The 18,346-nt window shown below is 47.0% G+C and overlaps 1 protein-coding gene across 4 annotated transcripts in view; it reads left to right on the top strand.

Moving 5' to 3' along the window:
- Window positions 1–13,820, top strand: part of LBH (limb bud and heart development) — a 28,482-nt gene extending 14,662 nt beyond the window's left edge. For all 4 annotated transcript variants that reach the window (XM_011960568.1, XM_011960570.1, XM_011960567.1 and 1 more), the window contains exon 3: window positions 11,225–13,820. In XM_011960568.1, the coding sequence (XP_011815958.1) occupies window positions 11,225–11,413 (189 nt within the window). In that variant the 3' untranslated portion in view covers window positions 11,414–13,820. The remainder of the gene's footprint in view (window positions 1–11,224) is intronic.
- Window positions 13,821–18,346: the final 4,526 nt, after the last annotated feature.

The raw sequence follows: 18,346 nt of genomic DNA, 5'->3' as shown, positions 1-18,346 counted from the left end.
CAAACTCTTGACCTCAAGTGATCTGCCTGCCTTACCTCTTAAAGTGCCAGGATTACAGGCGTGAGCCACTGCACCTGGTCCATAGTCGTCTTACTGAGAGGATTATTTCTCCAGGCCAACTATTCTCAAACCTTTTGGTCTCAGTCCCTTTTACACTCTTAAAAGTTATTTAGGACCACCCAAAGAGCTTTTGTTCATGATTATGTCTTTTGTTTTGATTATATCTTTTGGTATTTACTGTTTCAGAAATTAAAACAGAATTTTCAAAAATTTTTATTTATTCATTTAGAGTAACAAAACTGTTACATGTTAATATAAATAAAAGTTTTTAATAAAAAATATATTTTCCAAAACAGAAAATGTTTGGTGAGAAGAGAGGCATTGTTTTACATTTTTGCATGTCTGTTTAATGTCTAGTTTAATAGAAGACTAGGCTAGACTTTCATGTGCTTCTCCAGTCAATCTGTTGCAGTATGTGTTGGTTGAAGTCAATGAAGGATATCTAGCCTATGCAGATTTGTTTCTTTGGTACTTCATAAAATTCAGCAAGTAGTAGTCAAGTAGTAGTTTGTCTCCTTCCTTCCTTCCTTCCTTCCTTCCTTCCTCCCTCCCTCCCTTCCTTTTTTTTTTTCACCCAGGCTAAAGTGCAATGGCATGATCATAGCTCACTGCAGCCTCCAACTCCTGGACTCAAGCAATCCTCCTGCTTCAGCCTCTCCAAGTACCTGTGACTATAGATATGTGCCACCATGCCTGGCTTTTTTTTTTTTTTTGATTGTAGAGATGGGGTCTCACTCTGTTGCCCAGGCTTGTCTTGAAATCCTGGCCTCAAGCAGTCCTCCCACCTCAGCCTCCCAAAGTGCTGGGATTATAGACGTGAAACACTGTGCCCAGCCAACAAGTGGTAGTTTCTTAAATGTTAGTGGCAATGTGATATCTGAAATCTTATCAGTGACCTTTTTGTACACTAAAATTAATTAGTCTATTTTGCACTTTGAGTGCATCTTTTACTCATGCTTAGTGTAATGCTCTGATCATTTGGAAAATATGGGTTCACTGAGTTATGCAGGTCTTCAAAATGTTGACTTGTTTCATTATACGATATCATAAAATCACATTTCTTAATGTCTCCACTGATCTCAAGCATTAGGAAGCTATCAAGCTCGTGGTGGCTGGTACAACTTTTCCAAAATTCTAATTTTCACTTGAAAGCTCTATTTTTATCACTGGTGATAAATACTGTCAGCCATTTTCTTCTAACTGACAGGCTCACTTTGTCCATTTTTGAGAAAATGTCTGCCAGATACCCAAGTTGGAATAACTACAATTTGTTGGTCATTCTTTCAAGAAGAATGGTGCTCCATGGCACGAGTGGCTAGTTCAGCTGGCAACTCTGTCACATGACCGCTTTCCTCGCGACTGCTGTTGTACTTCCGTCAGCAGCAGAAATGTTGTGGGCTGACTGTCCATTTCACTGTGCCACATATATAAGTGACATGTGGTGGAGTCAATATTTAATACAAATTACTTTTTACTGCTTCATCAAGGGCATTAATTTTTTTTGTTTGCTTGCTTTCATTTTAATCATGAGGGTGAGCTGGCGAACAACTGATGATGCCAAGTATGGTTTGCTGCCACTATGTTAATTCTCACCAAGGTGCCAGCAGTTTCTTCCACTGTTGCTTTCTGTACCCTTAGTGCAAGTGTTAACACTGTGGAAAAGGCAAAGGACATCTTTAGTAGTACTATGCAAATATGTTACCTCCGTGGAGGCTCCCTCCCTGAAAGGATCTTGGCAATTGAGCTTGGAGGATGGCTGCCCTAGGCTAAATAGAATATGCCTGATGAGAGGGTAGCAGGGCCATCAGCTCCTCTGTTAGCATAGATGGTTTCATTGAAAGGCATATACCTCTAGGAATATAGCCCTGTTTGCTTCAGTTGTTAGCCTCAGTGCTGCAGTTGTGATCAACTAAAATCTCCAAGCTTCTTTTATGGGAGCTACTATCACGCAAGACTTCTTGTGTGGGGCAAAAAAATTTTGGGGGTCGCGGGGACAAAGTGAGTTGTCCTGGTAGTGCACTGCAGAATGGGTAGAGATGGAATGAAAGTGGAGCGAAGGCCATGGGGCAGGACTGCAAGGAAGGCCTTCGAGATTTGTTTCCACCCAGGGATGTTTTTGGAAGCTACATGGTGGGGGTTAGAAAGAGAACCAGACAAGAAATGGAAGGAAGGCAATGGGACAGGCTAAATGTTCAAGATTTGTGTTTCCAAAACAAAGAATGAGGGGATAGTTAGAAATGGCAGCTGAGAGAGGTGTGACCATGGGACATTTGGGTAGTACCAGTGAAGGGAGGATAGAGAGAGGGATGTGCCATCCACAGGTGCCTGGAGGTGACAGGGGGCCAATCTTTTTTCAAGAAGGTAATGATGATACTGTCAAAAAGTCATGAATATTTGAAGTCATCTGTGCCTGAAAACTGTCTTTTGTTATCTGTGCCTGATAACAAGTCTTTTCTCACTGCCCCAGAGAACTTTGAAAAAATTCTCTAACATTCCAAAAGCTTCCTCATTCTACTGGGCCCAGAGTTAGCAGTAGAAATTAGTGCAATTAATTAGAATTTGGAACTCCTGACTTGCAGGATGGGCGTGTGTTCGAGAGATGTTTATGAAAGATGGTGTTTATCCAAAGGATTTCCTTTTCTTTCAAGTTTCAAGGCTGGAGGCTTAAGCATCTTTGATCCAAAGGAAGGAGGTCTAGCAGTTGTTATAAGCCCTAAATCTTTGCTTAAGTCCTCTATAGGATTAGAGGCACCAGGACGAGGCAGAATAGAGTAAGGTAGATAGATGTTCTATAACCCCAGTCCAGGGGAGATTTAAGGAAGATGAGAGTCTTAAAGATGAACAGTGAGTGGACAAGTCTCTTTGAGTAGAGACTGGAGAATATTCTTCCTTCCCTGCATCTAGTTAGTAGCCCTGCTGCCCTTTGCTACAATTCTTTCTGTTCTTATTAGCCACATTCCACGTGGAAAAGCCAGTAAAATGCAAATAATAATAATGATGATAATAAAATAGCAGGAGGCAGGTATTTCAAAAACTGAATTTCTTGCCTTCACACATTATTAGGGGGCAAAGAACAGGTGTGTTTTTTATTTGACTTAGCTGCTGCTTGTTCATTCATCCCTTGGCAGAGCAGGATGCTGGTAGAGATCTGCCCATTGTTATAAGCCAGCCCCTCATAGGAAGGAACACACAAGGCAGTTCATTGCTGTTCTCCAGGAGAAGAAATCCAGACTTGGGGAAGCTGAGGGGCAGGCCCCTGGAGTAAGTAGAAGGAAGAAGTAGAAGAAGAGGAAGGCCTCTGGTGAGGTCTGGTGGGGTGGTGACAAGGGCATAGTTTTCATTCTGGCAGGCCTAACCCATGCCCTGGGGAAACAGAGGCACTGGGAGGGATGTGATCAAGTTGCAGCCGTTTCTCCAAAGAACTTGGCCTAAGATTTGTGGGCACAAGCTCAGGAGTGCTGCATATTTGCTCCTGTCCCAAGCTACAGCTGTTGACCTCTTGGTTCTTCACTCTAAATGCTCCACCCCAGCTTTACCTAGTAAGAACCATCATTAGGAAGGTAGAGTTTACAGGGCATGTTCACACATACCTGTATTTGATTCTCTCCAAAGCCCTGCAAGATCAGCATTAGCACTGACCCAAATTATAGAGGAGTAGAGGAGGAGAATGGGCCACCGCTTCGATGAGCCTGTCAGGCACTGTTGGCTCTCAAGGCACAGCACTGTGACCATGCCAACCATATCGTAAAGTGGAAATGGTTTTCTCATTTTACTCAGGAGGCAGCTCAGGCTCAGAGGCAATAAAATGATGTGACCAGGGTCACAGAGATAATAAGAGATGGAGGCGAGGAAAAAGCCAGATCCTCCAGACTCTGTGGTCTGCCTGTGGGAAGAGCAATTTTCCTGAGTGGGTTTGGGCTGATTTTTCTTATTTCTCTGCAACGAGAGAGGGTAGAGGCTTACTGTGTGGTTTTGTCCACAGTGCCTTAGGGAGCTAGCTTGGTTATGTATCTCAGGCTCTCTCCCCTCCCTCTCCACCCCCGGCCCTCCTCTTTCCTCTTTCCACCCTTGAGAAAAAGAGCAAGATGTCCAGGCTCCTGAGGTCTCAGCTTGCAGAGCTGGTAATTAGCCCTTTGTGTCCTGTTAACCACCTTTCATCTCCTCTACCTGCTGGTGTCCGCTTTCCCTATTAGCATCTCTCGGCTCTTTGCAGAGCCCTCGGCCTCTTTGTGGCCAGCTCAGGTTGTTTGTCAGAGATGATGGCTGAGAGATGCACACTCAGGGGAGGGCAGCTCTGACCAGAATTGCTCACATTTTCCATGCCAGGTGCCAGGCATCTCTCTCCTCTCCCACCCCAGGGGCAGGCAGGTTTAGGTCACCTGGCGTGCAGGCAGACAGTTGATAGCCAGCTCCCCAAATCTGGGGCCTTTGAAGCCCTGGTGTTGCCTTTCAGTTCTCCTCCATGGGCGAAACAGGAACTGGGTGGGAACTGGCTCACTGACAACTTTTATGCCTAAGCGAGAAGCCTGCTGAGGAATTCCTGGTCTCCAGAAGCTTACCCTCAGGCCCAGGATTCTCTGGTCCAACAGCCTCCGCTGTTAGTCTGTCAAACAAACGCCCTGGGCTTCCCTGGAACATCCTGCTGCCTTCGTAGTCCGCATACTAAATCATCTATCCAACAAGGCAGCCACTCGCCACACGGGGCCATTTAAGGTTACATTAAATTGATATTTATATTATATCACATATAAATTTCTATTAATAAAAATTAAATAAAATATAAACTTTTAGCCACCATTCTTGTTTTTGTCAGTAGAATTTTTTTTTTTTTTTTTTTTTTTGAGGTAGGGTCTTGCTTCGTGACTCAGGCTGGAGTGCAGTGGCATGGCCTCTGCTCGTTGCAGCCTTAACCTTCCAGGCTTAGGCAATCCTCCCACCTCAGCCCCCCAAAGTACTAGGATTACAGATATGAGCCACCTGTGCCTGGCCAATTTTAGCCACCTTTCAAGTGCTCCATAGTCACACATGGCAAGTGGCTACTGTCTTGGATGGGGCAGATAGAGAGCATTTCCATACGTAGAACATTCTATTGGACAGCACTGATCCATACAGCCAGAAATTCCACTATCTTGCTACAAAGTCTTGAAGCTCCCTTGACCTTTCAAGTGAATTCATTTGAGTTCCCCAAATGCCGGGGCTTGTTGGGACTGGAGGCCACCAGGCAAAGTATGCCACCAAAGAGGTATCCCCTGTAAAATTCACCCTCACCATGGCCAGGCATTCATGCTTGTAATCCCAGCACTTTGGGAGGCTGAGGTGGGAGGATCACTTGAGCCTGAAAGGTTGAGGCTGCAATGAGCCGAGATTGTGCCGTTGCCCTTCAGTCTGGGTGACAAAACAAGACCCTATCTCAAGAAAAAAAAAAACTAATAAAAAATAAGAAAGGTGGCTAAACTTTTTATTTAATTTTTATTAACAGAAATTTATATGTGATATAATATAAACATCAATTTAAGTAACTTTGGCCCTTTGTGGTGAGTGGTTGCCTTGTTGGATTGATGATTTAGTATGAGGATGGTGAAGGCAGCAGGATGTTCCAGGGAAGCCCAGGGCATTTGTTTGACTGACCAACAGCAGAGGCTGTTGGAGCAGAGAATCCTGGGCCTGAGGGTGAGCTTAAGGAGACAAGAATGGTGCTTACTCTTCTACATTGTGGGGCATGCAAGACCTGGGAAGGTTCATGGTGTGTGTGAATGACGAGGCTTCATTCCATTTGCAAAGGATAGAACTTGGTGATAGGGGTTGGCCGTGTCCCCACCCAGATCTCATCTTGAATTGTAGTTCCCGTAATCCCCTCGTGTGTGAGAGAGACCTGGTCGGAGGTAAGTGAATCATGGGGGCAGTTACCCTCATACCATTCTCATCGTGATAGTAAGTGAGATCTCATGAGATCTGATGGTTTTATAAGGGGCTTTTCTCCCTTTGCTCGGCACTTCACTCTCCTGCCACCTTGTGAAGAAGGATGTGTTTGCTTCCCCTTCCGCCATGATTGTAAGTTTCCCGAGGCCTTCCTAGCCATGTGGAACTGTGAGGCAATTAAACCTCTTTCCCTTAGGCTGGGCGCAGTGGTTCATGCCTGCATTCCCAGCACTTTGGGAGGCCAAGGTGGGAGGATCATGAGGTCAGGAGATCGAGACCATCCTGGCTAACATGGTGAAACCCCGTCTCTACTACAGAATACAAAAAATTAGCCGGGCTTGGTGGTGGGTGCCTGTAGTCCCAGCTACTCAGGAGGCTAAGGCAGGAGAATGGCGTGAGCCCGGGAGGTGGCGCTTGCAGTGAGCCGAGATTGTGCCACTGCACTCCAGCCTGGGTGACAGAGTGAGACTCCGTCTCAAAAAAAAAAAAAACTCTTTTCTTTAAAAATTACCCAGTCTCGGGGATTTCTTCATAGCAGCATGAGAATGGACTAATAACACTTGGTGTCCATTCGATTCATTTCAGCCATCAGCTTTGGCAGCCCAGTGTGGCTGCTGGATGTGGAGTCCAGGGCTGGCAGAGGGAAGAAGCTGTAGGGGTGGGAGAATCACAGCTGGCCGTGGATGCTTCTAGACCTGCCTTAGCCTGGGCTGAGGGTGGGAAATGGCTCTGAGCACCGCAGAGAGAAGGGAAAATGATTTGTGTTTGTTTTTGCCTTTCTGTAGTACAGAGAGAAGGAGCACTTTAGGGGTAAGAGGTTTAACCAGAAACAGTTTCTTTTGGGAACAGGGGCAGTTCTTTACTCCCTGCCAGTTCCTGCAGGCAGGCAGCATGCCCGGCTGGTCTGCCGCCTCAACCCTACCTGTCATGTGCTTGGCAAGTCTGACTCAAGTCCTTTTTTCCACTGCCTTCCCCACCCATCAAATTGCAGTTGCAACCTCTCATTTTTCTGCTGCCTAGATGATTAAAAAGCATGACTTAGTGGAAAAATGTTGACCTCCTTGGGATCAGCCTCTGAAGCAGCTGTCAGAGATAAGATTGTGCTGGCAAATTACTCAGCAGCACTTTGCAAGACTTTCTGTCTGTCTGTAAGGAAACCAGAAGCTGTTGGTTCTGGTTACTTTTTGTGTTTGGAGAGAGCTACAGTTTTGAGGCCCAAATGGGTATAATCTGATAATAAAATAAGATCTCTGATGGAAGGGTTTGATTATTATTTCAATTTTTAAAAATACAATTAACAGGCTTTGTAAAAAAAAATTTTTTTTAAACAGTGCTTGCTTCAAGCAATTCAGGGAGCAAAGTCCTCTGGCAGTAAGCACTATCAGAAGTTCAATTCTGAGACTTCTTCCAAGGACTTTAAAGACTTAATTGTGGAGGTCTTGGTATGAATGGCGCTGTTTGGAATTATTTTAATTACTGTGTATGTATGACTGCCTCTTGCTTGGAGATTGGATGCTTACTGTAGTTCTGTTGAAACTGCTCCAAAGAGGACATTATAGTTTTAATTTTGCTTATGTCCTTAAAGCATTTTATCATCTTTATATTTGCCAAGAACTTGTACCTATCTAGTGAGACAAGAAAGTCACCTCACATCTCAAAAGGAGAAACTGAGGCGTTTGGGGTTGAGAGGACTTGACTAGAGTTATACAATGGTGGTCAAGGACATAGTGAGCGCCTGGGTTGTGTGGCTTACCCTTGTTATCAAGTGAACGCTTCATTTGAAGTCCTACAGGTCTGAGTTTGGATCCCAGTTCAGCCGCTTCCCAGGTGCATGGCTTTGAGCGAGTCACATACCTCTCTGTGCGTCAGGTTTCTTATCCACCAAATAGGGTTACAGTAGTCCCCGTTATCTCTGGGGGATACGTTCCAAGACACACAGTGGTTGCCTGAAAGCCCAGATAATACCAAACCCACATATGCTATGTTTTATCCTATACATCCATACCTGTGATAAAGGTTAATTTATAAATTAGACTTAATGTGAGATTAACAATGATAGCTAACAATAAAATAGAACAGTTATAACACCATACTGCAACAAAAGCTATGTGAATGTGGTCTCTGTCTCTCACAGTATCTTATTGCACTGTACCTACCTATCTTGGGATTGCGGTTGACTATGGGTAACTGAAAGCAAAACTGTGGATAAGTTGGGGGTGGTGACTAGAACTATTTCGAGGTCTGAGATTCTGCTCAGCAAAAATTTCATCCATCATCATCATCATTAGATTTTTCTCCTTATTTTAATGAAAGACCTATTTCCAGCTTGAAATGAAATCCAATGCTTCCCACCCCTCTCCTTCTCCTCCTTCTCCTCTTTCTATCTTCCTCCTCCTCCTCCTTCTCTTCCTCTTCCTCCTCCCCTTTCTCCCCTTCCTCCTTTTGCCGGCCCTGCCCTGCTTGTCATGCCTTTTGCTTTTCCTTGGCCATGATAGTTAGAATTGGGTTTTCACTCTCCCAGCCCTGGCAATGTGGCCCTGGCACAGGCAGGCACAATCCTGGCAGTGAGGTCAGAGGGTGGAGGCAGGGCCAGGCTCTGCACAGGGCAGGTGCCCCTCTCCTCTTGACAGCTTATGGTGCTGTCTTGGATCCTGAAGGTTTAGAACAAGCATCGGGACTGGAAAGCTCACCTCCTGGGCTGGGGCGCTGACTGACAGCTGCCTGGGCAGTCAAGGCTCAGAGTCTTGCTCTCCCTCCCTGCTCAGTTTTCCATCTGTGAAATGGGGCGGAGACCCAGCAGCAGCCTAATCCATTTTCCAGAAGGCTCGGGCACTGAAAACAGCAGGTGTGGGTTTGAATCCTGGCTCTGCCATGTGACCTACAGAGTCCCGGGTCTTACTATTCCTAGGGTGACAGCCCTGAACAAGGTGACGTCTGAAAGAGCTTTGTTACCTGTAGTGGACTTCCCTCCATCGGGGTCCCTCTCACCCACTCCCAAAGCTCATGCTTGGAGGGTGCCTTGTGTACTCACAGCCCATGGAGGGCTCTGACTTCACCCAAGAAATGAGGCAACCCCCAAAAAGCCCACGTGGCCACTCCTCGCTCGGCACATGCGCGTCCGGGCACAGCACCGTCCGAGGGCAGAACTTCTAGGCTGGCCAGGTCAGGAAGACAAAGCCCGGAGCTGGGGTCCTTGCCCTCCTGCCTCCGTGACCCACACTGGCCCAGTCTGTCCCTGGGCTTGTTTTCCTCCTGGCTGCCATTATGATACCTTTTATGAGCCTCGTTAAGTCTTTAATGATGCCTGGTTGTACAGCTGGCTTAAGGCTTAATCCCCAGCAATAGGCCTTATTGGATAAATGGTTAATAATCACTCGTCTGCAGGGATTGGGAAGGCTGCGTTGAGGCCTGTGATTCCTGGAAGCCCCACGTGGCCTGTGATGTGGTGAGAGTGTGACTTGGCTGGGGCAGCACTGCTTGGGGCTGGGTTGCAGTAAGACCGGGCACCCTCAGAGCACCACAGAATTGGGAAGGCCTGAGTTTGTAAAAGGGCCTTTCTTCCATGTCCTGGTAATGGAAGACTCCTGTCTGCTGCCATGGGCCTGTCCCCATCTGGATCAAGGTGCAGGCAGGAGCAGGCAGCCCCCTAGATCTCTTCAAATGTGTCTCCACCCACTGAAAGCTTTGCTTTCCTTTCTTGCACCATGAACACACTGTATGACCTTGAGCAGATCTCCTGACCCCTCTGGCGCCTTGGTTTGCTCATCTACCAAATGGAGAGGTGGGACGAGATGGCTGTGAAGGTGCCAAGTGCCTGATTCTGTGAGCCCAGCATCGCAGACAGAAGCTCCTCTCTCTAGCTCTGGGGTGTGTCACTGAGGGCTGTGAATGGCAGGGACCAGCAGCCCAGCGGATTAAGTACTTAAACTGCTGGGCAAAGAATTGGGTCAGCTGTAGTCACAGGGCAGTGTGTGCAAAGGGAATCCGCAGAGCCAGATTTGACCCTGATTTTATAGCCAGGTTTGGGGTTTCTGCCAGCTCTGGGCAGGACACAGAGTAGGCATTAAAAAACAAAGCCTGGTTGACGGGACTCTGGAAAAAGAAGTAGAGTCCTTCAGGTGTAGAGCTGGGAAGAAGCCAGGAATGTTCACAGGTGAAAAAGAAAGGATCCTTGGATTTTGTTGCCAGCCCACCTGTGACTGGGGGCCATGCCTTTCATCAGGATTTGGCTTTGACTTGACAGTTGCAATGGGATCAGGACCCGTCTACTTGAGGGACAGGCTGGTGTTGGGGCAGTGGAATCGAACGGACCCAGTTGTTTTTGTTTTTGGTTTTGGTTTTGTTTTGAGATGGAGTCTAACTCTGTGGCCCAGGCTGCAGTGCAGTGGCGGGATCTCAGCTCACTACAAGCTCCGCCTCCCGGGTTCACGCCATTCTCCTGCCTCAGCCTCCCGAGCAGCTGGGACTACAGGCGCCGCCACCACGCCTGGCTAATTTTTCTTTTGTATTTTTAGTAGTTCACCATGTTAGGGTTTTCACCGTGTTAGCCAGGATGATCTTTATCTCCTGACTTCTTGATCCGCCCACCTCAGCCTCCCAAAGTGCTGGGATTACAGTTGTGAGCCACCGTGTGCAGCCCAGACCCAGTTTTCAATCTCATCCCATCCCTCACTCATTTCTAGGCTGTCTAATCTTGGACTACCTACTCTTCCAAGCCTGAGATTCTTTAAGCTAGCATTAGCAACACCTATTTTTCAGTATGACTGTGTGGGTTGGAAGTGATATATGTATAGCACCTGGTAGCCTGCTCACTTAGTGCCAATAATTATTCCGGGAGGTACTTAATGCTATGGCACCTGTTGTATTCTTTGCACTGCTGGCGTAAAATACTTCCTGCAGAGAGAGACCAGACTTACTGCGGATAACATGGTTTGGGATTATTTTATCTGAAAATAAAATACATAGTCCAAACAGAGTCACATCAACCTTTAAACTCAGTGGCACTGCCCCCAGACTTTCAGCTTCAGGATTAGAATCAGAGTCTGACTGAGGGACAGTTTCCTATGTTGCCCCAGAATATTCTCCCGTGGCTCCCACCTTATATACCCCACAGCCTCCCAAGTGCAAAGCACAGTCCCTGGCCTACAGCATGCACCCAGTATGCCACCCGGATGTGCAAAGGAGGAATGGAATTTCTCTTTTCAAATATCTACATGACCAGGCACCTGCTCTGCTTTTCTTTCAGATCTTCCCAGACCCGTCAGACTTTGACCGCTGCTGCAAACTGAAGGACCGCCTCCCCTCCATAGTGGTGGAACCCACAGAAGGGGAGGTGGAGAGCGGGGAGCTCCGGTGGCCCCCTGAGGAGTTCCTGGTCCAGGAGGATGAGCAAGACAACTGCGAAGAGACAGCGAAAGAAAATAAAGAGCAGTAGAGTCCCTGTGGACTCCCATGGGTCATACCAGCCAGCATCTGTTCCTGAACTGTGTTTTTCCCATCGTGACGGAAGAAGAGAGTGAGCCACAATCATTCTGAAAATGTCAAACGAGGCTTCTGTTTTGCAGCTGCAGATCACCAAGTTGGTTTTCTTTTCTTTTCTTGTCCTTTTTTTTTTTGAAACTTGCCGAGCAGTGGAGCCCTCTGACAATTTGCAAGGCCCTCTGAGAAAGGAAGCTGCTAGAGCCAGGGGGTTAGGGGGTGGGGGGAGCGAGTGCTGTTTTTGAGATCATTATCTGAACTCAGGCAGCCTAGTAGAGGCAGTGGTGGGATTCCAATGGGTCTTAGTGGGTGGGAGGTGGGGCATGTGCAAAGCAAGCAAGGAACATTTGGGGTAAGAAAACAAACATGAGGCAAAATAAAAAAATACATGTTTTTAAGAAAACAGTGAGCAGAGAACTGCAGCCAGGATGCGCTCAGCAGACATTCACTCTGGCTGCTGGTGCATCAGAAAACAAAGTCTTCATCTCTCTGTCCAGTTTCACCCACCCCACCCTTTGCTTTCATTTCAGGTGTGTTGGTCTATGACAGGGAGGAGAGGAAAGGAGAGCAGGAGCCGTTGGCTGCCTGCAAAGCCAGCTGGAGGTGATGTGCAGGAAAGGAAAGGTCACCCCATTCTTCTCCATGGCCTGTCTGCTCCCAGCTGTGGTAGGCTCACATAGCCAAGGTGATCGGTTTTTCAGAGGCAGTGCTTTTCAGCTTTTCTCCCTGATATATCCATTTTGCTTCCCAGCACTTTTCAGGAGTAGTGAGAGCACTTCCTGACCTTGTTGGAAGCCCCAGGGTGGACACTTGGCATGAAGGTCTCTCCCTCACCTGCTGCCCTCCCAAGACTTGCTCCCAAGATGGAGTGGGTGTGCTCTCCCAGGCTGGCCCTTCCTCCTCACCGCCACCTTCCCTGCCCCAGCCACAGCAGCCATGGGCACATGGGTCCCCAGCTCAGCTGTGGATTCCCGCCAGTCTGCCCAGCTGCAGTACTCACACCCGTGGGGGATCTTGGTCTGTTTTTCTTGTGGTTGCCAAGTGGAGAGCAGACATGGCTTTTTCTGTGTCTCGCTGGGGAGGTGACTTGCATGGTGGGGACAAGGCTCTCATGGCAGCCTTGGGATCGAGTTTGAGACTAAAGGATGCCATGAGGTCCCTGGCTTCTCCCCATGTTGTTCCTGGATAAGGGCAGAAGGGAGGCATGGCAAGGGACCTGCACTGTTCTTACTCAACAGTGGTCCTCATCCCTCCCCACCTCCCACTGCTTCCTGCAAGGGCACCAGTTGTATGAGAAAGTTGGCCTTTGGACTTAGCATTTCTTATCGTAGCTAAGAGCCATCTGAAGCAGCAGGTTGCAGGACAAACGCTTCAGTCCACCCGAGAGCAGTACCGTGTGGCCAAGAGGTGGACTCAGAGCCTTCTTTGAGCTAAACTCGGCCAACCAAGGCACGCAGCTTGTCCCCTCAGGTCTCCAGTCAGTCCAGGTTGACCCTCAGTTCTGGACATGTGTATATAGCTGTATTTAATACCTCAAGGTCATTGTGGCTCTGGGGATGCCGGGGCAGGAGGATGAGGGTGTGCTGTGGACACAGCAGTCCACGGGATTCTGTTCTGGGAAGCCGATGGTCGCCGGCCCCCCCTGCTTCCTCCCTCTGTTGTCTGCCTGTGTGACACGCATCCATGGCAATAACTTCTTCCAACTCCTCGCAGAAGTGGGAGAGGCCTGCAGCCTGCACTGAGAGGGGCTTTCCTCTCTCTTGCTCCCCGCTTCGTTCTGTTTTGGCTGCAGAGAGTGGTTCATCCATACTCTCATTCCCTTGCCTCCCCTAGTGGACGGAGGCGGGGGTCTTGCCTTTTCAATTCCTGTGTTTTGGTGTCTTCCCTTATCTGCTACCCTGAATCACCTGTCCCGGTCTTGCTGTGTGATGGGAACGTGCTTGTAAACTGCGTAACAAATCTACTTTGTGTATGTATCTGTTTATGGGGGTGGTTTATTCTTTTTGCTGGTCCCTAGACCACTTTGTATGACCGTTTGCAGTCTGAGCAGGCCAGGGGCTGACAGCTAATGTCAGGACCCTCAGCGGTGGAGCCTGCTGGGGGGACCCAGCTGCTCTTTGACAAGTGGCTGAGCTCCTATCTGGCCTCCTCTTTTTTTTTTTCCCCAAGTAATTTGTGTGTATTTCTAACTGATTGTATTGAAAAAATTCTTAGTATTTCAGTAAAAATGCCTGTTGTGAGATGAACCTCCTGTAACTTCTATCTGTTCTTTTTTGAGGCTCAGGGAGAAACTAGCATTTTTTTTTTCCAAACTACTTTTTGTCACTGTGACAGTTGTAAATAAAGTTTGAAAATGCTTTCCACTCTGGTCTGGTTTCCTTTTTCCCTTCCTGTTCCGTTGGAATGGAGTGAGCTCAGGAGCAAGATGAAGTCCTGCAGGAGGCCAAGTTGAGGGAGTCCCAAGAGACGCTCCTGATGTAGTTCACCTGACGGCTTGTCCGGGGAGAATTCACTGGGGGGATTTAACCCACAGCCAAGGTGTAAACTACCCTTCTAAAGGAAGAAAAACCCAAGACATATCAGAAGGTCCTTCACAGAGGCTGGAAGGTGAGTGGGTGGGCATGTGGCAAGCGCAGGCCATCATGTAAAGCATTTACCAAGCACCTACTGCTTGGCAGGCATTGGTAAGAGGTCAAGGTCACAAATGGCAATGGCCCTGGCTCTCACGGCACTGCCTTAGTGAAAAATTAAATGACGAATATGGTGCGTGCAAGGCAGGATCAAACTGGGATGCCCCGAGAGTGAACATCAATTGGGAGGGTCAGGAAGGTCTTTGGAAGCAGTGACAAGGAGAAGTTAACCAGGTACTAGGTGGCCGGGAGCAGAGGGGAGTTGTGGGCATTGGAAAAGGATTCCAACATGGAGAACAGCTTGGCAAGGGATTGGCAGATGGGGTGGGGTGGTGGAAGAGGAAAGCTTGCGAGAGGGCTACTCAGTACTGGCTAAGAGTTTAGATTTCATTCTAAGGAGAGGACCTAGCATGGTCTGCTTTACATTTTAATACCACCTGGCTCAATGGAGATGGGATAGGAGGGGGCAAGATGAAAACCTAGAGACCAGGCAGGAGGCTTTGTATAGGTCAGAGTGAGAGAATGGTGGTTCGTAGAAGGGATTTGGGGTCATTTTTCTAACCCAAGGCGCTTTTTGCCTTCACCCAGCCCTCTTCTGGGTTCCTTAACCTTGGTAAGTATAGAAAATCTGGTGGTTTGTGCTGAAGGTGTCTGCCAGGATTTACAGAATAATGACCCAATTTAACATTAGCCTTAGTGAAACAACTAGATCAACGGATCTGCTGCCCCAAGGATAACTGGCAGGACTTTACCCTCCTCATATGGATTGCCCCTTTATTTTTCTTCAGCAGCCTGAAGATGGAATTTATTAGAATGCAGGCTCCTTGAACACACCCCTGCAGAAAACTGTCTTTATTTGCAGATGACATCATCTATGTAGGAAATCCTATGAAATCTACACAAAAAAGCTACTAGAACTAATAAATTTGAGTTTAGCATGGTTGCAGGATCAAAGTTCAATATTCAAAAATTGACTGCATTTCTATATATTGGTAACAACGACAAAAAAAACCAAACACTGCATGTTCTCACTCCTAAGCGGGAGCTGAACAATGAGAACACAGGGACAATATGGAGGGGAACATCACACACTGGGGCCTGTCGGGGGTGGCAGGCAAGGAGAGGGAGAGTATTAGGACAGATACCTAATGCATGCAGGGCTTGAAACCTAGATGATGGGTTGCAGGTGCAGCAAACCACCATGGCATGTGTATACCTATGTAACAAACCACATTCTGCACATGTATCCCAGGACTTAAAAAAAAAAATAAAAGATGACAGAACATTGACACTTAAAATGCAATTTACATTAGCATCAAAAATATAAATTATTTAGGAGTAACTCTGATGCAAGATATGCAAAACCTCCAAAACAATGAAAACTACAAAACACTGCTGAGAGAAATCGAAGAAACCCTACATAAATGAAAGCACTACCATGTTCATGGATCTGAAGACTCAATGTTAAAATGTCAGTTCTCTCCAAATTGATCTATAGACTCAATTGAAACCTCAGCAAACTGTTTTGTAGACATTGATGATCTGATTCTGAAACTCATGTGGAGATGGAAAGAACCCAGACTAGCCAAAACAACTTTGAAAAAGGAAAATGAATTTGGAAGACTCTCAGTTCTCAGTTTCAAAAACTTAATACAAAGCTACCGTCATCAAAACAGTGTGGTGTTGGCATCAAGACTGACAAATAGATCCGTGGAACAGAGTAGAGTCCAGAAATAGCCCCACAGATGTGTGGTTGACAGATTTTTCACAAAGGTGCCAAGGCAGCTCAGTGGAGGAAGGGAAGTCTTTCCAACAAATGGTGCTGGAACAATTGGATATCCATAGGAAAATAGCCCCTGGTGATGCAAGATGAGTCTTCACTTCTGTCTCCCACTGTCTCCATGTGACTTTTAAACAAAATAATTACTTGTTTGGAAAAAAGTTTCATCATTCTTTTTCATGGTTAGCCAGTTGCTTCAATACCCTCCTGCTTCACCCCAAGTTGCCTCCTTTTCCCTGAAGGAGAAGGATTGGGTGGCACCTGGCTGACTTTGCTGTGTTATTCGAGCTGTCTTGCATTTGAGTCCTGTGCAGCCCCTCCATAGGTGCTGTGGGGCCATTTTCTGAATGTCTAGGATCCTCAGTGTTCTTGTCTGTAAAATGGAGATAAGACTAATAACTCCTGTATAGGAGTGTGCAGATTGAGCACCCTGTATGTGTTCCACAAGTCAGGATGTTTTCTGTCTCTCTTTTGAGGGTCTAGTGGCTAAGGAACTAACCTCTGCCTTCTCTCTCCTGCTTTTTGCTTTGGGTCCTTTGTGGACACCAGATACAAATGGAGCTTCAAAGTGAAGACAAGATTCAGCTCCTTCAGTCTGCCTCATTTTTTTCATCACTTTGAGAGGGGAAAGGCAAGGAGAAGAGAACTGTAATGCCTCTGCCCACCAAAGATTGGAGAGGGAAGGGAGGAAGGTCTCTCATCAGGGTGGGTCTATAGCTCTGCCTGACTCCTCTTTAAAGAGAGGATCCTTGGGCAGAAAACTGTTTGAAATGACAGTTGAGCTTCGAGTCGATTGGGAAGAGATTCCAGGTGAGGAGACAGCAAGTGCAAAGGCCCTGGGGTAGAGATTATCTCCATCTTTTTGAGGAATATCTATGAAGCTAGAATGTCTGGAGTAGGGAAAAAGAGAAAGATGAGAGCAAACACCACAGAGCAGTGCCTCATGGGTCCTCATGAAGGTGGGTTTCAGAATCACTGGTGCCCATTGTGAGAAGCCTTCAGGGAAGGACGCAGGCTCACCAGGCATCCCAGCCCCTGAAATCCACTGGTCAGCCCACTTAAAGTTGCCCAACTGGTGGCCTATGACAGTCGATGTTGATGGACCTGAGGCACTGTCATATCCGGAAAGGTCTTCTGGATCATCAGAGGAGGATTAAATTAGGTAGAATTCAGTCTGTGCATCTGTCCTTAAATTATTAAGGGTGATTGTTGCTAAGAGCATTGGCTCTGAGATCAGGACCCTGAATCTGTAGCTCAGCCCTTCCTCTTACTAGTTGTGTGACCTTGAGCAAGTTACTTTTCTTCTGTATGCCTCACTTTCCTCATTTGTAAAACAAGTACCTAACTCATAGGGTTGTGGTGACACCTAAATGCATATTACAAGTAACATGCTTGGAACTTTGCTAGACACATAGTAAGTGCTCAAGAAATGTTAGCCATTGTGAGGCCGGGCACAATGGCTCATGCCTTTAATCCCAGCACTTTGGGAGACCGAGCCAGGAGGATCACCTGAGGTTGGGAGTTCGAGACAAGCCCAACGAACATGGAGAAACCCCGTCTACTAAAAATACAAAATTAGCCAGGCATGGTGGTGCATGCCTGTAATCCCAGCTACTCTGGAGGCTGAAGCAGGAGAATCACTTGAACCCAGAAGGTGGAGGTTGCGGTGAGCTGAGATCATGCCGTTGCACTCCAGCCTGGGCAACAAGAATGAAACTCCATCTCAAAAAAAAAAAAAAAAGAAAGAAAGAAAGAAAAGAAAAAGAAATGTTAGCTCACTGCGGTAGACAGAATAATGTCTTCCACCCCCACAGATGTCCATGTCCTAATCTGAAGAACTGTGAATATGTAATGTTAATTGGCAAAGGGGAATGAAGGTTGCTAATCAGCTGACCTTGGCTTAGGGAGCTCCTGGATTATCTTTGAGCCCAATGTAATCACAAAGGTCCCCATAATGAAAAAGAGGGGCAGGAGAGTGAGTCAGAGAGATGTCAAGATGAAATGCTGTTGGTTTTGAAGACAGAGAAAGAGACTGCCAGTCAAGGAATGCAGGCACCTCTAGAAGCAGGAAAGGGCAAGGCCATGATTCTGCCTAGAGCCTCCAGAGGAATGGAGCCCTGCCAACCCTTTTATTTTTATCCTAGTGACAGCTATTTTGGACTTCTGACCTCCAGAACTGTAAGATAATAAATTTGTTGTAAACCACAAGGTTTGTGGTAATTTGCTAACAGCTACAATAGGAAACAAATTCAGCCTTTATCATCATAACCGTGATAATGATGATGATAGACTTTTCCCACATGGCCTCAGAGAACAGGGATGAGGGAACGAATGGAAGGGGTTGCAGGCAGGCTGAGGCCACCATCCAGCAGCTGGAGCCCACACCTTCCCATAAGGCTCAGTATTCTCTCGGTGCCACTAGCTAGAGGTATCTGTCAGACGAAGGGGACCGTGACTGACCTACGACTAGATAAATTTG

Source organism: Colobus angolensis, unplaced genomic scaffold (assembly GCF_000951035.1).
Source record: "Colobus angolensis palliatus isolate OR3802 unplaced genomic scaffold, Cang.pa_1.0 Scaffold515, whole genome shotgun sequence".
Taxonomy (NCBI): domain Eukaryota; kingdom Metazoa; phylum Chordata; class Mammalia; order Primates; family Cercopithecidae; genus Colobus; species Colobus angolensis.
Note: the sequence above shows the minus strand (reverse complement) of the source record. Positions and strands in the feature narration are given on the sequence as shown.